The 22,399-nt window shown below is 37.4% G+C and overlaps 1 protein-coding gene across 1 annotated transcript; it reads right to left on the bottom strand.

The window, feature by feature from the left end:
- Positions 1 to 658: 658 nt before the first annotated feature.
- LOC136253843 (uncharacterized) lies at positions 659 to 21,486 on the bottom strand. Its single transcript, XM_066046503.1, has 25 exons — positions 21,414 to 21,486; positions 20,753 to 20,911; positions 20,480 to 20,686; positions 20,334 to 20,396; positions 19,404 to 19,559; positions 19,153 to 19,347; positions 18,791 to 18,871; positions 18,581 to 18,727; positions 18,257 to 18,463; positions 18,139 to 18,204; positions 17,937 to 18,086; positions 17,576 to 17,779; positions 17,181 to 17,489; positions 16,148 to 16,363; positions 11,676 to 11,816; positions 11,250 to 11,462; positions 11,050 to 11,190; positions 10,719 to 10,925; positions 10,486 to 10,641; positions 10,146 to 10,358; positions 9,475 to 9,633; positions 9,222 to 9,428; positions 8,293 to 8,433; positions 5,033 to 5,236; positions 659 to 1,199 (listed from the first exon to the last, which is right to left on the bottom strand). The coding sequence occupies exons 1-25, from the start codon at positions 21,484 to 21,486 to the stop codon at positions 832 to 834; spliced, it is 4,383 nt and encodes a 1,460-aa protein (XP_065902575.1). The 3' UTR covers positions 659 to 831.
- Between the last annotated feature and the right edge of the window lie 913 nt (positions 21,487 to 22,399).

Here is a 22,399-nt window from a genome sequence, read left to right as displayed (position 1 = left end):
AACACGATATACTTGTAAACATAATAGACCCATTGATACATAGCACATTATATGTAAGTATACAATTTTGTCTCTTATGTGTGGAGTATTCAAAGGATTCATTGCTAGTGCTTAAGGTTTACCTAGCCATAGCAATTCTTTTGAAAAATATCTAAGACTTGACCAATATACTGGGAAAGTGGTTTGCTAATGCTTTTGATGTCCAGCCATCATTTGTTATGCTGTGATTAATTCTCTGTTACATTAAGCACTATAAACTTGTCAGTAAAATGTATTATTTTAAAGTGTTTAATGTTCTATTACAGTGTCTATCTTTCAAAAAAATATTAATTTTGTACTTTTTAATGATCCAAATTATATAGCTTGTTGACAGTATTACATACCAACACTTAAGTAGTGAGTTTTAGGAGGTAAGGATTGCGTATTTGCTGGCTTTTTTCTTTTACTTAAGTGTCACTTGGTAGCTAGGAGATATTTCTCTTATAAACAATCATCATAGTGAACATAAAATTTCTGTAGTGACTGCTTCTACACTGCATAGAGGACTAGCTCTTGTTTACATAATAATAATAACACAACTTGTTTCAAATTATTTAGTTTAACAGGTTCAGAAAAAATGTAGAAAGCATGAGTGAAAATGCCTAGATAAGGGGATTCCACCGGATGATGTGTGCCATGTTCTGTACAATAGTAATCTATGGATGTGCATAATTGCAAATACATATTATAGCATTTTCAGGCAGCAACTTAAAATAAACACATACAAACTTATTACACACAATAATTCATGTCAAACAAAACAATGCTAAGTTTTTAATACTGTTCATCTTTTTAACAGGTAATAGTTGCAATGGAATTTTGCTGCTGGCCAACAATAACGTTGACTCTGTTTTGGAGAGGTTTTAATTTCATATAAAAACGTTTCAAGGCTACACCCCTCTCTTGATCAGATTGAAACAGAACAATTCTTCCTGATTTTAATGTTTCTCCAGGATAAAATATAATAACTACAGGGTTAGCTGAGAAGTCGACATTGGCTCTGGCATGATTACGCTCACGCACATAGTATGGCAACTCCACTGGCCATATGTTCACTTTGAATGGAAGTGATGCAGTTTTTAAAGCTCTTAGTGTCACTACTATTTCACCATCTGCACTACAACCTCTGTACTCTTCTGATTCAAATGTTACGGTAACTTCTATAGTATGAAACATAACAAATTTAATTTTTTTGTACATAATTATAGTTTACTACATATACACAGTATTTACTTGGGGACTATAATGTAGAATGTATTGTAATGTGTTTAGGCCTATCATTTCTTCTTTTCACAAGCTTTACAAATATCACTATAAAAATGCAAGCACGTACCTGTACATGCCTTCGAGCAGGCATAATTCATGTGCTGTAGCTGCGACCCATATATCATGTGGAATGGTGTGGTGCATGACCACAACATTATGCCACTGTGCAGCTATAGGCCTTTACAATACTAGTGCAATATTTTTTTCAAATATTGTTATTATTTTTGTAACATTCACTGTTTAAGAAAAATATGGTACCGAAATTTATCCTTAAGTGCTGTATACAATTTATGCAAAAATGCTTGATATTGGTGTATATATAATTTAAAACTGTTAGAACTATAACTGTAAGTATAGATCTAATCCAAAACAGCCAAGCTGTAAAAAAAGAGTGCGGCCCTGAGAAAGGCTATGGTGAAAAAAGATGTGAAATCCAAGGTGGCGGCCAAGAAATGGCTGTGATGGTAGGTTAATGGTAAAAATTTTAATAACGACAATTCAGGTGAATTTTGTGCCAAGACCAAGCAGCACCAAATTCACCTGAATTGTTGTTATTAAAATTTTTACCATTAACCTACCATCACAGCCATTTCTTGGCCGCCACTTTGGATTTCACATCTTTTTTCACCATAGCCTTTCTCAGGGCCGAACCCTTTTTTTACAGCTTGGCTGTTTTGGATTAGATTTCACTTCTTTTTGTATTTGTATACCCCAAAGCCGGCCTATGGCCAGCTTTAGGACTTTTTAACCTGTCATTTTTTCTTTACCACAGGAAGAAGAAAAGATGAAGCAGGGTGGTTTCTTTGTAGCTGACCTCTCTGCAAGGTGACCCTTCTAGCTGATCTCTCTACCGGATGACTTGTTTGTAGCTGAACTCTCTACAGGGTGGTTTGTTCGTAGCTGAACTCTCTACAAGGTAACTTCTTCTAGCTGATCTTTCTACAGGGTGATTTGTTTGTAGCTGAATTCTCTACAGGGCGATTTGTTTGCAGCTAAACTGCTGAACTCTCTACAATGTAACTTCTTCTAGCTGAACTCTCTATGGGTGGCTTGTTTCTAGCTGATCTCTCTACAGGGTGACTTGTTTCTAGCTGAACTCTCTACAGGGTGGTTTGTTTGTAGCTGAACTCTCTACAGGGTGGTTTGTTTGTAGCTGAACTCTCTACAAGGTAACTTCTTCTAGCTGATCTTTCTACAGGGTGATTTGTTTGTAGCTGAATTCTCTACAAGGCAATTTGTTTGCAGCTGAACTCTCTACATGGTAGTTTCTTTGTAGCTGAACTCTCTACAATGTGACTTCTTCTAGCTGAACTCTCTACTGGGTGACTTGTTTCTAGCTGATCTGTCTACAGTGTAACTTGTTTCTAGCTGAACTCTCTACAGGGTGATTTGTTTGTAGCTGAATTCTCTACAAGGTAACTTCTTCTAGCTGATCTTTCTACAAGGTGATTTGTTTGTAGCTGAATTCTCTACAGGCCAATTTGTTTGCAGCTGAACTCTGTACATGGTAGTTTCTTTGTAGCTGAACTCTCTGCAATGTAACTTCTTCTAGCTGAACTCTCTACAGGGTGACTTGTTTCTAGCTGATCTCTCTACAGGGTGACTTGTTTCTAGCTGAACTCTCTACAGGGTGATTTGTTTGTAGCTGAACTCTCTACAAGGTAACTTCTTCTAGCTGATCTTTCTACAAGGTGATTTGTCTGTAGCTGAATTTTCTACAGGGCAATTTGTTTGCTGCTGAACTCTCTACATGGTAGTTTCTTGTAGCTGAACTCTCTACAATGTAACTTCTTCTAGCTGAACTCTCTACAGGGTGACTTGTTTGGAGCTGAACCCTCTACAGGGTGATTTGTTTCTAGCTGAACTCTCTACAAGGTAACTTCTTCTAGCTGATCTTTCTACAGGGTGATTTGTTTGTAGCTGAATTCTCTACAGGGCGATTTGTTTGCTGCTGAACTCTCTACATGGTAGTTTCTTTGTAGCTGAACTCTCTACAATGTAACTTTTTCTAGCTGAACTCTCTACGGGTGACTTGTTTCTAGCTGATCTCTCTACAGGGTGACTTGTTTCTAGCTGAACTATCTACAGGGTGATTTGTTTGTAGCTGAACTCTCTACAAAGTGACTTCTTCTAGCTGATCTATCTACAGGATGACTTGTTGCTAACTGAACTCTCTACAGTGTGATCTGTTCATAGCGGAACTTTTTACTGGGTGATTTGTTTGCAGCTAAACTCTTTGCATGATTGTTTCTTTGTAACTGAACTCTCTACAAGGTAACTTCTTCTAGCTGATCTCTCTGCAAGATGACTTGTTTCTAACTGAACTCTCTACAGTGTGATCTGTTCATAGCGGAACTTTTTACTGGGTGATTTGTTTGCAGCTAAACTCTTTGCATGATTGTTTCTTTGTAACTGAACTCTCTACAATGTGACTTCTTCTAGCTGATCTCTCTACAGGATGACTTGTTTCTAACTGAACTCTCTATAGTGTGATCTGTTCATAGCGGAACTTTCTGAGTACTGGGTGATTTGTTTGCATCTAAACTCTTTGCATGATTGTTTCTTTGTAACTGAACTCTCTACAAGGTAATTTCTTCTAGCTGATCTCTCTACAGGGCAATTTGTTTGTAGCTGAATTCTCTACAGGGTGATTTATTTCAGCTGAACTCTCTACATGATGACTTCTTTGTAGCTGAACTCTCTATTAGGTACCTTCCTCTAGCTGGTCTGACTACAGAGTGACTTGTTTGTAGCTGAATTCCCTACAGAATAACTTGCAATGTATTATAACTGAGTAAATTATACATGCAGCTGAATGCTTTATTAGGGTGACTGTTCTATTAGAGTATCTCGATCTCGCATTTGCTGTACATAGTTGCCTTCCGAATCATAACTCAGTGAATTGTACTCCGATTCTTCTGTACTACTGCAAGAACTTTCCATGATGATTATTCCAGCTACATACTGATTTTCAGCTCGTTGCTCTAAGCGGTTTGCCTGGTAGACACGAAAACTAATAGTTTTTTTATTCATAAAAATCGATCGCGTAATTTTGACACAGGTTGGGTTTTGTGTCATATCTCCATGGTCTTTATTCCGATTCCTTTCAAACCACAAAAAGGCACTCCTACGATGGTTGCTCCATCTACATATCAATTTTCAACTGATTCCTCCAAGGGGTTTACTCTGTAGGCGTGACAGACCTTCGACCTTATTTTACGCAAATAAGCGGTCATAACTCTGTGAATGTTCATCGGATTCCTACCAAAGTTGGTACACAGATCCGCCTTAATGAGCCCTTTAAGTGTACCAAATTTCAGCCCGATCCGAGCACGCATTCGTGTTTTATGGCGGATTTTGCGAAGTGTGCGAAATGAAGAAGTAGAAGAAGAAAAAAACGAAGAAATTAAAACGAAATTTTGTTCGCTCGTATCTCGGAAATGGCTGGAGCGATTTTCTTCAAATTTGGTATGTAGACTCCCCTAACTGGGCGGCACGTCTCTAGCAACTTTGGTTCCAATCGGATAAGGGATCACAGAGCTACATAGGTGTGAAAATTGCGATTTCTTTCTTCCTGTTAATATACTCACGGTGTGGCGCGCCGGCTTCTTGGGCCGCACGACACACTATCGTGTGTCTTGATTTCTACATTAATTTTAGCAAAATTTCAATCTCAGCTGGCAGCTACTGCATGCCTGTATGTATTGTAAGCCAAAGTGAATATTACCATCATCATCTAAAATGATTCCTGATGCCGTGGTGTCCCTTCCAACAAGTTGTAATGATCCAGGAGTAATTCGTGTAATGTCAATCTGAAACTCTTCAGTGGGTTCAGCTATATCATCATTGATGAGATCAACAATGACTACCTCAGCTAAGCTTCCACTAACAAATGGTACACTTCTCATAAAGTAGTTGTAATCTACTCCTCCTAGTTACAGTTAGCAGATGTGCATATTAACAATGCAATAATTACACACTTGATAAGGTATTATACACAAAAGCAGGCATGCTTACATCAGCCACATACTGTTCAAACATACATAAATAAATACACACATCTGCACATAATCCACACATGCAACAACACACTACACAGACAAACAAACAATAGAGTAAAGCTATTGGCTACTGTGCGGGGATGGTCACACTCACCTAGTGAGCCAGCACTTCAACACCTGTGCAGTGCAATGAGCCAGTGCAGGAAAATCCCTGAGGTAGGACTACAGTAGTAATCCCCAGGAGGCAGGGGGTATCTAGGATTTTCAGAGGAGGTTTTCCAGTGGTAGTAAGACTTAGGGCAGGGGTCTACCCAGACGCTGATAAGGTTTTAATAATTACAATGCTTAATATTTAATAAAACTTTGATGTGTTATACTACTACACAATAGTTATTTTACATATCTGATATACTGATACTCACTATCATCCAATATTCTAGTGAATAGCTACTGTATTCTGCACCCGCAGAATTACAAGATAGTTTTATGGGTATGCATAAATTTTATTCAGTTTGAACTTACTTGCATGGCAAATGTCAAGTTTTTAAAATTGTTTTTATCAGCACCCTGCTGCTGTGATATCATTATTTTAATAAAATTGTCAGACAAGTTAGCTGCACATTTAAGTAGCTATGTTGATCTCTTTCTGAGTAGCTAGCTAGCTAGCTAGCTGAACTACCATCATGAGAGTCACCTTCTCAGTTCTGTTTGTTCTGTAGTCTTGGAAGGTCTACTACTAACAACAAGAAACCTTCCTTAAAAATTGGTTATTGGCTATGTGCAAAATATAATAATTCAGTGGTGGGTATCAAGCATTTTCACTTGGATATCCTTCTTAAGTTTTACTGCAAGTACAGTGATAGCATCAGTTAACAGATGGGTATTGGTGAGTATAATCAGGGGCAGGGGAGCAGGCCAAAATGCAGGCCAACTTTGGCAATGAAGTTGAAACAGTTGAGATTAAAGCGTATAACTAGAAGATTTGAATGATATTCATTGGGGTCTGGGGGTTTGCCTCCAAGAAAAGTTCACATTTCAGAAGCACGGATAGAGTATTTCTAAAGTAGTTACTTATACTCTTCAAAAGATATAATCCAAGTGACTGTTCTATTAGAGTAATTGACTGTTCTATTAGAATGGCTGACTGCTCTATTAGAGTATATCGATCTTTTCTTACAAGCATTGTCCTGTAAAAGTGGGGAGCCATGGACCCCTGCCATCCCCCCTGTTTCCACCGCCTATGATAATTCATGTGTTGTATTCTACTGGGTGCTACAGTGAAGAATCAGTACAATATTAGCTAATAGATAGCTGCCAAATGGCTGGACAGCAGTTCTGAAGTCAGCCCAACACCAAAGGGGTTTCTAGAAACCCCAACCCCCCCTCCCCCCTAAAACCGCCCTTGATTTACTACGTCTCATACTCACAAGTGAAGATGTAGGCACTTAAAGTCTCACCTGGACTTTCACCGACTATGTGAGACAATGGTTGGAATTTGCTTCCCCAGTTAACACCAGGTACCCATCAATGTTACAGCTGGGTGGTCTCACACACACAACATACACACACATACATGCACAACTGCCTAGTGAACCAACACTGGGATATCTGTTCACCACTCAGACACTTGAGCAAGCATGGCCAAGTGGCTAGGGCATTGGACTGGTATTTAAAAGGTTCCAGTTAAGCCAATTTGGTGTTGTGGTTGCTTCCTTCAGCAAGTAACTTTGCTCACATTGCTCCAGTCTACCAAGCTGTATATTCAGGACCTGGTAGCCTGGGGAAGCAGCTCACCCAGCTGTAACATCAATGGGCACCTGTTGTTAACAAGGGAAGCAAATACCCAAATGTCCTTGTCTTGTTTAACAGTGTTGGAATTGTTGTGAAACTTCAGGTTCTATACATCTCATGGACAGTCGTCCTGCAGGTTACTAGCCCTGCTCCAGGAGGATTTGCCTGTATGAGCCTCACATACATATAAAACTCACATATGTACACACACATAAAAACACACATACGTACACACATGCACATACTACACACATACACACACACACACACACACACAACACACATACTACCCAAACATTACACACACACTACAAACACACCCACACACTATACACACATGCGTATGTGTACACACTACACACACAAGTAAAAGCAAAGCCTTCAGTTCGCAGTCATGGTCACGCCAACCCAATGAACCAGCGCTGGGACACCTATGCACTACTCAGGTGCTATGAGTCAGCGCAGGTAAATCATCCTGGGGCAGGACTAGTAACCAGCAAGGTCTGTGCCATGTCACACAGGTAAAGGTGGTTGCTTCCCTAGTTGACACCAGGCCACCAGGTTCCCATTTTAACAGCTGGGTCAACTGGAGCAATGTGAGTAAAGTTTCTTACTCAAGGAAACAACAACACCAAAGTGGTATAACTGGGAATTGAACTTGGGACACCTTTCGATCACTAGGCCTATGCCCTAACCACTTGGCTATGATGCCTCACATGCACGCATGCACACACACACACACACACACACAAGCACACACACACACACACAAGCACACACACACACTTTCTTCTATCCTTATTCTCTTCTACCCTCTCAGTTTTCCTAGTTGGAAGGGACACACAGCAGAAAAAGTGGACAGCCACCCCACCAGTGCAGTGAGTGCATGTACCCATTGAACTCCAGCAGCATGTGCTCTGGCATTATGACAATATTCACCAAGTTGTGCCTCTCCTCAATGAAAATTTCAGTATTCCCTGGGAGGCTTGCAAAATTTCCACAGGGGAACCAGGTTGGTGTGTACCAAGTGATACCATCAGGCAGTATCCTAGGCTTGTCACATACTGACCCCCCCCCCCCATCACTCACACACACACCATGCATGCTAACAGCTCTTGTCATTCTTCATATTTACATATTACATATGTATGATTGTACGATACACATTTCACATCATCAGTTTATATATACTTACCAAATGCTGAGATATTGCTAGTGGACACTTCCACTTCAAAAGGATAATCAAGTGGCCGCAGTAATGACAAAGTAAATTGGATAAGATTGTCATTTTCAAATGCCTTTACTATCTTTTGGGAGAATGAAAGTGACACATCATCTATTACAATAAGAACAATTTTATCATCACAAAAATAAAATAGCAATCATAGTTTTGTATTTCCTTCCTCTAAACTACTACACTACTATTCAGTATATCTCACGCTGTATATTGTATGTATGTGTGCTTGCCCTACTAAGCAAATAAGGAAATATGAGCAATATGTGCAGGGCTGGATCTAGCACTGCAATGATGGTAAGGCCATCTGAATAGAATAAAAAGTACCACAGTTGTTGAATGTAACTGAGCTACAAAGCAGCTCAATATAGGTAGTCTGGGGAGGTGCTTCACTCCCCAAAAATTGTTTTCTGAAGTGGTATTCAGAGCACTTTTACCTTCAAACTTGATGCTTACCATACTAGTGATTATTATGCTACTTAGTGAAAACTATTCCTATGAAATACAAGATCATAATACACATTGTTGACTACATCATAGAAAATATGGTACGCCTTACTGGCTAGTTGGTTGGTTGGTGGTGTGGCAGTGAAGGAATACCTGGCTATTCTGGAGTAGGCTAGCCATTAATCGCACTTGTGCATTTTGTTAATTGCACATGCTGTTGTTGCATTTTAAGCAACTGTCTAAAAGTTGGCATGGCCAAAACTGTACTGGTCATGTACTGCTAGATCTGCAGCCTTGATGTGCAATACACTGAAGTGCTTAGTAACAATTGAAAAATGGCTAAAGTATGCAAATTCATAGAACTTGTTCAGGTTAAAAAAGAAATGCACATGTTCAGCACAAAGATAAATTCACTGTTAGGGAAGTATATTACATCAACATACCATCCTTAATGTATATAGTTACAATTCCCTGCTTGCCTATCTGGATGCCTTTATATGCTGATCTTGGTGGTACCACAAGTTCCACATGGAAAGCTTCTGTGTCTTCCATATAATTGTCATTGTAAATGGAAATGTTTGTGGTCACTACTGACTGTTGGGCTTGAACTTCAATGTACTGAGTTTTGCTGTCAAAATCAGTATAAGACGCTGAAAGGTGCAGGTACATGGCATATTTTAATCAACAAATAGCTACCTGTTTGTGATGACTCTGTTCCTCTGATATAGGATGGTCTTACTTCAAGATAGAAAGATTGGTAGAAATTTTTTCTTGCAATCACAATGTTGATTGCTATATATCTATCAGACTCCATTATATAATAGTGACGTTGATTAAAATAAACCTCTGCATGAGCTGAATTGACCATTTAATAAAGAAGAAATAGTGTTTATACAACAGAACATATTATACATATATAAAAGTAGATATGTGACCCAGTCTGCAAAAAGGGGTCTTGCAGCCTTTCCAAATTGTCGAGTTTGACTAATCATGACTCCTTATGTTTTCAACCTATCACCTTCATATTACACCAAACCATAGTGCTCTATGTTAAGGGTATAAGGGGACTAAATTTCAGGGTGTTTAGTTACCACATTCACAAGTCAAGTTACAGGTTGCCAAGTGCATGCAATTGAAAAGGCTATTAGACCCCTTTTTGCAGACTGGATAACATATAGCATGTATTCAGATATGTTTCAACATAATAATGAGCTACAATAATTTATATGCTTCCTTGCTCTATAACTCATTTCCTTATACAAGAATAGGCCTAGAGCAAGAGATCAATGAATTGACACTTCACCATCCATTACAATAAAAATCTGTTAACCTTTTCACACTACAGATTATAACAAATATATACGAACCAGTATCATAATTGTCCTCTATTATACCAGTGGCTCTCATTGGATCTACAATCTCCACTAAGTCTGGTGTATCATCTGTTGTCTTGAGAACTAGTCCAAATGCTTCACTCCCTTCATTGATAGAATCATCAGTTATATTAATGGACACTTCTACACTAGTGTCTCCAACACCAAATGCGACATCAAAGGCACCAGAAACGTAATCATCATCAGCTACAAAACAATACAACCAGTAAAATTGTGACACAGTCTACATTATAAAACAATACACTACAATACCAAAACATCACATTACATGTCCTTGTACATGTTTTATGTACAGTACATAATCTACACTAACCTGTGGCCAATTCCAAATCAGGTCCCAAGTTAGCATCTTCTGAACACACTTGTACAGTGAATGATACATAAGCTGGTATGTTGGTTCCTAGAATAAACTTCAGACTACCAGATGACTCAACATCTCTGACCTCCGTAGTGTTGAAACTCACAGTCACTGCAAAGTTATCACTTAATAAACTTAGTTTCTTACACAGTTATATACTAATGCAATTAAACTTAGTAATTTCTTACATGGAGTGTCATCATCAATGATGATACCCAGTGAAGTGTTTTGCTCTGCTATTGTTACAGGTTGGTCTGGCAATTCATCTATTCGCACATAAAACATTTCAGTGTCTTCAATCACAAGATCAGGAACAACTGGTACAGTTATATCAACTGTGGTAACTCTAGCTGGGAATGTTACATTAACCACAGTTGGTATGTAATCATCATCCTCTGTAATAAAAAATAATTTGTTTAATTCCACAGCAGATACATAGATTAACATAATTATTATGACCAATACATGTTTTAATGATTCTTGTACTGTAATATGTTAAGGGTGTCAAAGCATGCATACTTCTTGCAGACACTGGATCTGTTTCTCCTGAAGTGACTTGAACAGTGAAAGGTTCATCAAATGGAAATGATGAAATAAGAGTGAAGGTTGCAACACCATCAGATTCACCAACTGTAGTTGAATTGAACAAAAACTCCACACCTAATAGGAGAATCACATTAATACATTTCTTCAACACCATAATGGTGCTGTGTTCTCACTTGGTATTTCATTATCAAAAATGGTCCCCACAGCAACTGATGGATCAGCAAAGATCACATTATAAGGACCACCTGGAAAGTTCTTCAGAAAAACTTCAAATGTCTCATCAGCTTCAGCAATATCATCATCAGTGATTGGAACAGCAAAGACTTGACTGTTATCTCCATTGTTAAATGTGATGTTGGTCACCACACTAGTATAGTCTAGATCAGCTAGTGATGGGAATAAAATATAAACATAAAGACTATCATGTAGGCCCATATATTGTAATATATCAATTAGTGTATGTTCTATTAGAGAGTTTTGCAGTTAGACTAGGCAAAAACGTATTTTAGTAACTGCAAAATATGCACTAGCTGTCGTACACTGTACAGTATCCATTGTCAGTAATATCTAAATGGGGAGCTTATACATTTACAACAAACCTTCAGCTGAGACAGGGTCGCTCTCCTTTGTACAGACTTGTACAGTAAATGGATTATCAGATGTCACCAGTGATATGACAGTGAACAGTATGGCACCATCAGATTCCACTGCACTACTAGTGTCATTCAGGAATCTGACAACTATGTATACACAAGATTACATAACTATATATTTTATGTCTGTTAATAAATTTGTAAGATTAGCAATACAACATGGCAAAATAGGAAATTCTAAATATGTATTTAAAAAATCGGTGTAATTATTTCAAATTCTACAAGACATTTAAAGCTAACTTTCTATTCTAAAAGAGTCAATATGATTTACAACAGAGTGTTTGTCAACAGTTTGATAACCAGATATGGGTAATACAGTATGGTAATGCTGTATATTAGGAAACATGGAGATTTGGGTTTTTCTGGCCAAACAAAACCACCCAAAAATCAGCTTTACAATACCATCCTGATGCTTTGGCAGCATTCATTAGGTATAACCAAGCCCAAGAGTGCCTTCAGTACAACTCTAAATGTTCCAATAGATCGCTACAATTAGAAAAAGAAATTAATGGAATTTTCGACTGACTGACTATATAGCTAACTACCTGCCAGCCTGCCTGATTCCTTCAGACTAGTGTAATGCACCAATCAATGTTAACGTTAAGCCCTGGCCCACTCCTCCCAGTATGGGCAATTTCAGGCTTCAGGAAGGGATTTGAAGGTTAAATGTGTCCAAGGGTGGGGAATTTGAACAAGTGGTGAAAATGTGTTTACTTGTGGTACATGGTTAAACTGAAGCTCCTTGTCAAATCCTCCCATCATAGGTGTGAGGATTTGACCTAACAATTTATCCCCAGATTAGAGAATTTGACTTTCTACCAGGTGAAATCTCCCACTATATCCCCACTCTCCCCGTACCAGGGGAAGTGGGGCTTAACATTGATAGGTGCATAACTCCACAACAGCTAAGAGTACTTACTAGCTTGATTTTTTCACTGTTCAACCTTGCTTTAGAAAACAGGCATCTTTTGGTATACCTCAGTACGTACAATACATACATCATAGACTTACCTTTGTCCTCCTTTGTGCAGGGGCGGATCCGCCATTGTTGTGTCCCATTTCTTTTTGCTGACAGCCTAAGGTGTTGTTGATTTACGGTAGCTCGATGGCTTTCCGGCCTATGTTTGTAAATGGGAGTCATCCATATTTTCTGTGGTGACTGGATTGATTGCAGAGGCACTTCTCCTACTGTTCATTGTTGTAAAGCTGCGAAATGGGCTGAACACAGCTGAAAGCAAAGTATATTGGCCACTCAACTTTTGAGTCAGTAATTAATAGAGGGGGGAGTTCAGTCTAAAACATTACCTCTGGTGCCATCCTTTCTTTTGATGTGGTATGCATGGGTTCACCAGTCATAATAATGTTATTAAAAAAGTAAGCAAACAACTTTGGTTAGGGATCACAGAAAAAAGTAGGGAAGCATTGGAGGTCACCTACACCTGCAGATATACTAGTGGACACTTAATAGTTGTTATTAATATGTAACTGTAGTGCATTGCAGTGAATCAAGTATATATATATATATATAACTTTGCGTGGGAGGATCAAAGCAAAAAAAAAGTTCTATATTCATCATACAAGCACAAGTGTTCTATATTGGGAAGTTATAGAACACTTTAATAGACCACAGTTCTACGTATATCAGGTAGTTATAGAACTGCCAGGTCTATTTTGCAGGCTGATAGCCTACTTTGAGTGAGTAATCACTCATTCTGGCCAGTACAACCAATCAACCAAGTCAGTGTAGGCTGATAGCATGACTGCACCAGCTGACCAGTCAACTCAACCAGTAAGAGTAAATCCACTGGATTTAATTTATAGACACACTTGAAGATTTCGATGATGGTTGCTTGTGGTCAGCAGCAATGAACGTTCTTACTACGTTTTGTTCAAATAAACGGATGAGTCCTAGGAATATCACAGAAATATGCTTATTAAAGTACCACAATCAAAAGTTTTAGTATTGAGAAGATGGACTAGACTCACAAAACGACTAATGAAGGTGCAGCACAGTGCAACACACGTGAAACACAGGCGCAATACCTATTCTACCAATGATAACACTACTCCGTGAGTTTCTAATTGTTTCGAGTATCTTGTGTATGCCTCAAATTGACAGTTCACTATACCAGATAAAGCACTGCCTTTCGCTCATGCTATACGGAAAATATAGCACTCAAAGAGTGGTCTCGAGACGAAATATAGCACTCGGCTTTGCCTCGTGCTATATTTGTCTCTTACCCACTCTTTTCATGCTATTTTTCCCATATAGCACTCGTGGCAGTGCTTTATCTAGTACATATATATTATGACACTTCTTATTGTTTTACTGTGATTTAATACTATGCATGTTTCGGTACTTTTTATCGATGTGCTATTATGGTTCCACTCTAGTTGAAAATTCCAATTTTTTGTGCACTTGTTTGTTAACTTTTTTGTAAAATAAAACTATTATGACTATGCATGCTGCATCAACAGAAAAAAAAATGGTGCTGCACGCCCCAGCTACCAATTATTGTCTGAAAAGTGAAGTATCCATTACACTTCATTGTCAGCTATGTTCAACCCATTACATAGCATTACGAATCAAGTACTGTTCGAAAAGCATCTCTGCAATCAAAGTAGCCACTATGAAAAATACGGAAGATTTTCATTGCAAAGGGAGGCCATCACACACTACTGCCAAATCGACACTTTTCACTGTCAGCAAAGATGAATGAGACACAAAGGAGGACACTGGTAAGTACATTAAGACTGCATTGTACATAATGTGGTATGCCAAAAAGGCACGTGGCCGGCTAAAGTGATGTTGAACAGTGAAAATATCGAGCCCATAGCTATTATTGAGTTACGTTTGTCTGAAGGCAGTCTGAACAGTGAAAATATCAAGCCCATAGCTATTATCGAGTTATGTTTGTCTGAAGGCAGTCAGTCAAGTCAGTCAGTCAGTCAGTCAGTCAGTCAGTCAGTCAGTCAGTCAGTCAGTCAGTCAGTCAGTCAGTCAGTCAGTCAGTCAGTCAGTCAGTCAGTCAGTCAGTCAGTCAGTCAGTCAGTCAGTCAGTCAGTCAGTCAGTCAGTCAGTCAGTCAGTCAATAGAAAATTCCGTTTAATAATTTGTATTTAAACTCCATGGCAACTTTTTGAAAGCATTTTGGGTCAATCTGAAAGCTTGTTTGGGCTTAGTTTTACCTAACCAATATTGCCTCATTGTCGTCAGGGAAAATTAAGGCTGATTTTTGAGTAATGTTTTTCATGGGCCATGCCCAAACCTTTGTGGTCCCTACTATACAGTACTATCATACTGTATGATAATGAAAAATTAAGAATTTTATAAACTAGTAGGGATCATTACATTATCAAGTGCTTAAGCAAGCGAAATCATCACCTAGCGTGCAACAATTTAATCCCAACTTTAGCAATGCTTTCATTATTATAATTAATGTAAAAGTAGGCTGGGAATCAGGTGATGATCTCCCTTGTTTAAGCACTATTTATTGTAATGATTCCTACAGTTTTGCTAACTCTTTGTTCACTTTTGTAATATATCATTAGTGAATTTCCATGAGTATGACACACAATGTATGAGGCAAAACAACTCCCCAAAATTTACAGAAAGTTGCCATTTCACTTCTATTTCAGCTACATATTTTCTGTAATACAGCCTCCATATGGAGAAAAGTTCTGAAACTTCATTCTGCTTACTCTAAATTTTGTAGGAATAGTGCCAAAATTACAGACTATTCCCACTTTATTCTTTTGTACTTTATTGATACACTTCTCACAAGAGAATCGATACCTTTGTGCTGTAAACAAGACAGAATGGGACACAAAGAACAAAAAAAAGTGAGTATATAATTATGTGATGCTACAGTACACTGTATAACAGTACACCAAAAGGCACATGACAGCAACTAACTGTAGCTCCATAGGGTTAAATATTGTTATGTTGTGCTTGTCTGAAGATAACATTCAGTCAGGCAGTGGTTAAATCCATTAAATCACAAATTTAAAATTCTGTAGAAACTGACCAAAAATTTTTGGGCTACTCTTTGAGTCATGATTGGGCTTGGTAATACATACTGACCAGCTGTCACAAAGTTGGTTGACATTTTTGGTGGGAAACACAAACCTTGATGATCTATGCAGCACTGACATACTGCTAAATGATCAACTGAATCCAAAATAAACTCTGTACATGCTGAACTGTCAAGTCTCTAATTCCAATTAAGCAAACCATATACAAGTCACTCTTGTCTATCAACACAGCTTTTATCCAAGAATTGGTTGTCACATGTATTGCTGAACCAAACATTTCACAAAAAGTGCTGAACCAAACGTTTCACAAAAATCATATACATGCACTAGCTCCTTTAGATAGTTCAAACAAGTATAATCCTTTGTCATTTTAAAAGACTTACTGAGATCATCATCATCAATGATAGTACCAACTGCCATGGATGGATCCCCAATTAATACATTATCAGGAGTTGAGCTACTTGTCTTCAGTGACCCAACAAAAGTCTCATCCTTCTCATGCACTTCATCATCAGTTGCACTAACAACCACTGACACACATGTTTCACCAGGAGCAAATGTGAGAGTTTCACTTGAAATAGCAGTGTAGTCTCCTCCAGCTACACAATTGACACCAGTGTCCAGTGTGTGTGTGTGTGTCTGTGTGTGTGTGTGTGTGATGTTACAAAACAAAGAGAAATCGCATTGTATGCATATAGACAAAAGCTTGTGTACAATATATACAAAGATATTATATTGTATAAAATTTCATGTAGCAAAGCTGTATAGGGAGTGATTTGATAATTTCAACAAACTACTTTATTCACATTTAGGTATTAATTATATAAATTACTAAAACCAAGGTCTCTAAATCTCATAGAGCCTTGTAAGTCTCTCTATATAAAGACCTTTCTTTAAGTTGATACAAAATATTATACTTCACACCTAAAACAAAAGCAACATGTAGGACTTCAATTGTTTAAGGGAGTTGCAACAGGTACTTTCCTTAATATACTTTGCTACAAGTACCCTGTATCTGGAAAAGCACCTTGTGCAATGAACTTTTAGAATGTTAAAAAGAGACCTTAATCAAATATGGGGATCTACTTAATTTAGACCCTGCTATAGAGACTTCACAGAAGTGCTACAACACAAGGGTTAATGTATTATGTCATGGTATAAATATAGACCAGTGCAATAATATATATTGATGCCTCTTTGTAAAAAAGACAATATTTCAGCACATGTTTAAACATAGAACAGCAGCTATACATTGTGTATACACAGAGATGTCTGGTTAAGGGCCGGTATAATAACTTGCTACCACCACCCTACATTAGTGTAGACTTGCCTACTACAATTTAAACATATTAGGTACACATTATGAACTCAGTAAAATGCACAAACACTATTATTATCAAGTTCCATGCAATATACCTTCAGCTGATAGTGGGTCAGACTCTTGTGTACAGAACTCTACAGAAATTGGTTCATCAAAAGCTTGTGATAATTGTATAGCAAAAGTGATGCTACCATTTCCCTCTGGTGTAGTATAAGAACTCTCCTTAAATGATACCATTATTATTGGTGGGGGAGAGGGGGAAGGACTAGGAATAAAGGTAGTGATCACTGGAGGTGGAGTAGTTGGTGATGGAGTAGGACGATCCTTACATATACACATTGTGGCCCTTTCTTCCATTGTAGGAGGTAACTGAACTGGTAACCTCATACTATCATCAGGATCATCTGTGGATCATACATACATAGTATAACATAAACATGTATAGTTGACGTTGGTATGCAAATAGGCAGTATATGTTTTCCAACCATACCTATTATTTTCACATCAGCAAAGAATGGTTTGCCAGCCCAGATGTTAAGATTCTTCTGAACACTTTTGGGAATGGCCAGCAACAAGCGGAATTTCTCATTTCCTTCCCTGATGTCATCATCAATGATTACAATACACACACTGCTCCTTGATTGTCCTGGCTTAAAGGTTGTCCGATAAATGCCACTCTCAAAGTCTACGTCAGCTATATGTGTAAAAAGCAAAATCACCAATTAATCCAGTACAGGACATTCTCTTTCCTATTACAGATATATCCTTAGCAAACACATACACAGAAGTTGTAAATGTTGTTTGCAATTGCTTCAAGGAATGTCATGTAATTATAAATATTTATCCTGCACCTCTAGCTGATGGTATGTAGTGACCCACAGCATAGATCCCGACTGTAAATTCTTCCCTTACTTCTCCCACCACCACCAGTGTCACTGATAACATAGTACATGATTCTTGTACTGTGTAGAATAATCTCTCGATATGAACCTTGACCCGTGCTAATAGAAATGAACGCAGATTGGATGTAAGTTAAGTAATTACTTAACTCACACAATGTTGGTGGTCTTATGGTAGGTGGTTTTGTGGTTGGAGGCCTTGTGGAGGGTGGTTTTTCATCTATTGCAATAGTTGAATGCACATAATTTAATATTTCTTCCATGTACCATACCATCTTTTATGAAAACAGTGACACCTGAAGGATCTCCTAGTTTTACACCATTTGCTTTATGATGGTTTGGTATGGACAACTGTACTCCAAATGCTTCTGTTCCCTCCAACAGTTTATCATCAAATATTTGAACTTTGATATAAATCACATTTTGGTTTCCAGGTACATAAGCAAAGAATACACCAGTTTGTACATCAGCACTGCTTGCTGTGAAGGTACAAACGTTGATACAGTAATTACAAGAAAACTATCCCATAGTGATGGATAGTATTGGTGGTGCTTACATGTATGACAATTATTCTATACACCAAATGTTGTACAAACCTTTGAATTCGGTGTTTGATACAAATACTCTGTAGTTGAATGAAATTGGAATATATCTTTGACCACTGAGTATCACTTTTAATGAAACATAGCCAGCAGATTCATCAACCATGTATTCTCCTTGACTGAACTGCACCATAATATTATCTGTGTGCATGTAGATATATACAGTATTATTGAAAAGAGCCATTATTACATTGTAAAACTTACCATCTGGCTTTTGACTTGGATCAGTTGGTTTTATGGTGGTTTGTGGTGGAGGTGGTGTAGTAGTCTCAGGTCGCTCATCATCTGAGAATAAATTATAACTAAGTATACAGTATCTAACAATGATAAACTGCTAATTGTGTTATTGTACTACTAAACAGTCCACAGAGGAAACTGTTCTAGAGTTGATGTTTATACAGTATCTAGGAACTGAAACCAATGAACCAATGTAAGTTTGAAGCAGCTGTTATAGATAAGTATGTTACTATACTACAAGTAGTTAATTGTTTAAAATTCAAATGCAGGGTTCAAGCGCTGGTCACTGTAAAGTGTTAATAATAAATAATAATAAAGTGTACACTGACCATCTTCTATTATGACTTCTGCCAAGAAAGGAACCTGAATTTGTATTCCTTTGTCTTTCTGGAGCAAACTAACTGCAAAAGATTCTGTTTCCTCTTCACTGTTGTCATTGAAGATAGGAATTATAATGGTAGCCTCATTGGCATGAGGGGGAAAATTAAAATAATAATAGCCAATCTTAAAGTCACTGCCATCAGCTGTTAATACAAAAACTACGATAAATTTAATGATTATAGCACATCAAAAAACTAACCTGCTGATAAGTCAAATTTGGTTGGTACAAATGCTCTAGCTCCAACTTGTACTGAAGACCTCCTGTATCCACTAACAAGTAACTTGATCACAACAAATCCATCAGATTCCTTCACCCTGTACACTTTCTGACTAAGACGGACTTTTTCCACCCCAGCTATAAAGTATTAAAGGAATAAACTCAGTGGTCTATAGTGGTATATGCACACTTATTATATGATGGCATGTAGGAGCACAGACAAAACGAATTTCCAACAGCAGTACTGAGTTACTGATGGGAGGGCCACCCCCAGGAGTGAGAAAGTAACTTTGAATATTCAAATGGATTAAAATGATACCTCATGCATGAATTAGTAGCTACATATAGATAGTGAGTTATATTATTTGTATAACCACTGAGAAACAGCTAGTGGGGTTACACATACTAACACGCATTAACAAAATGGATGATTTATAAGGAATTTTGATTTCTACTAGGACTATATTATATCAAGTACATATCTTAGTGACATCACAAAAAAATCCCCATGAAGACTATAATAAAGCTAGGCTTACAACATCAATTTGATCAGTAAGTTCCCCACTGAAAATGTAAAACCCTACAATTTAAAACCCTACATCATTTTCTAACAACAGACTTCTTTCTCATTTTAATTAATGCATGGATATTTATATGAAGACTTTATTAGAGTATATGATTAGCTGCTCTATTAAAGTATCACAAAATTTCAAAACCTTTTCCTGAAAGGGCTCTCTAGTTCTTTCTCTGAGAAATGAATGAAACTACAATAATTGTTGTGATGTACTACAGATTGCTACTCACAACTTACTGTATCTGCTGCCTTGTGCTTGGTTCATATTACAAATCTAAATTTTAACAAAACCCCTCTCTTTACCCCCTTGTCCTGTGTTGCTTGCTACAAATGATTACCTTCATGGCTTGTTGGCGGTAAGGTTGTTGGAGGATTTGGTGGATGAGTAGCAGCTATGTCATCTATGCACATACAAAAGAAATACATTTTTCATTTAATTTTCATTAAAAATTGATAATGTTATCGAATCCCTACATGTACTTACCATTTTTAATATAAACAGTTGCTGAAGGTTTTGTACCAAACCTTACTCCACTGTCATATACATCACGTGATATTAATATTTCAACTTTGAATGCTTCAGTATTCTCAACTTTATTGTCATTGTTAATACGAATGTAGGCAGTTGCTTTTGTCTGTCTGGATGAAAATAATACAACCTGAGTACCTTCATCAAAATCTGATGATGAGGCTACAAAAAGAAAATGTTAATTGAACACATTTAAGATTTAGGTGTAGACTAGCACTATTACCATACCATATGGTGTTAATTTAGTGTTCACACTAGACTTGATCTTCACTGAAAATGATCCATAGAAGTAGTATCTGGAAGCCACAATAGTAACAGCCACTCTTCCATCTGATTCTCTTGCACTATATTCACTTTGGCTGAAGGAATTAGCTACATACGGTTTTCCTACACAACAAAGAAACAATTCACCTGAATCAATCATTTTTGTGCACTGTGTGTTATTGGATTCCTCAGAAAAATTGATGTAGTTATTAAAGCAAGTATAAGAGTTGTAGATACCACTGTCACAAGTTCATACAATTGTGGTTTATGAGGAATAATACATGTCCTTTGAATTTTTTTTTCTTTTATTACTGTCTGTCAAGAAAATGAAGTTAAACTTTTATTTTTAAGCATCACTAATACATGTAACCAGATACTGTATTGGATTGTACAGCTTATAGCTACAGTAGATGAGTTACCATAGTATAAAAGTGTTCATCAATGATAGATAACAGGTAAACCCATACACTGCTAACTGTCCCATCAAAGCAAAACCATAATACATGTATGTTATCACTAGCTAAATGTTATATCCTATATTTTCTTAATATTATACATTATACCACTTTTATAATATCAGCCCTTCACTATAGTATACACATTGGAGAGGTTATTAATCACTTACTAAAATATCCTGATCCAAACGTTGCATCACCCTGATATGTACACAAAACTAGTACAATTAAAAACAGAGCCATCCTCTCACTCTGTACAATACAACTAATCAGTCACTGGACTAGAAAATATCTTGTAGCTATTTAATAGAACAGGAGTAGTTAGTTGTATGGCTACATCATACCACACCTAGGTGTTCAACAGATATACCAAATTTCTCACTTAATCACCTTTAAGTTGTACTGCTATAGTAATATATTGATCAGAACTAACTAAGATTTACAGATAGGTGTCATAATTTCAATGTCTGTACACACATTTGTCACTATATGGCTATCATTTGACCCACTTATTAACATGCATTTATTTTCATATTTGCTTCCAACCTGTTCCTTTAATCAGCTACTGCATAGCTAATAGTTATTACTATATTAGCTAGGCAATATTTCTTTTGTTGTTGTATCCTTCATGGAATAGGTAAGGACATTTATAGACATGAATTCAGAGATGGGCATTAGCTCTAGCTGGTTATGAGTATACCACACATTTACTGCTCATAGTGTGGTAATGCAGCTGCATTTAGTAGTATAGGCTGCTGCTTCCTGAATCAATTGAAAACCGGTAGCCCATGAATGAATTTGAGTATTGGTGATATAGAGGATTCAGCTACAGTATTTGTTCTAATCTTAGAATCAATTCCTGTGGAACAGGTGGTCAAAGATTGAGTGTTACTACAGGTTGTCTAGTTTATTCAACAGGGTTTGCCAAACCATTGTTCCCAACTAGAATTGAAGCCATATTGGTAACATAGGCTGTATTGTTTTGAGGGTTGCATTAGGCGAGGATTCCAAATTTTAGTATCTAGTGAAGGCTAATAGAAGCTGATCCAGAGTTACATTGGGGACACTCAGAGAATGAAAGCTTTGGCCCATACATTAATCTTGTGGCCCAAAATAGACAAGGACATTGAATAAATGGTGAAAGGCTGCACAGAGT

This window comes from Dysidea avara, chromosome 4, assembly GCF_963678975.1.
Source record: "Dysidea avara chromosome 4, odDysAvar1.4, whole genome shotgun sequence".
Taxonomy (NCBI): Eukaryota; Metazoa; Porifera; class Demospongiae; order Dictyoceratida; family Dysideidae; genus Dysidea; species Dysidea avara.
This window is presented reverse-complemented; position numbering and strand designations above follow the sequence as displayed.

Coding starts and splice junctions, on each gene's coding strand:
- LOC136253843 (XM_066046503.1), bottom strand. CDS start 21,486: ATGGCTCTGTTTTTAATTGTACTAGTTTTGTGTACATATCAGGGTGAT. Junction 20,397..20,479: donor AACTGTTTATATTAAAAATG/GTAAGTACATGT, acceptor GTATGTGCATAG/ATGACATAGCTGCTACTCAT. Junction 18,728..18,790: donor TCCAAGTCAAAAGCCAGATG/GTAAGTTTTACA, acceptor ACATGCACACAG/ATAATATTATGGTGCAGTTC.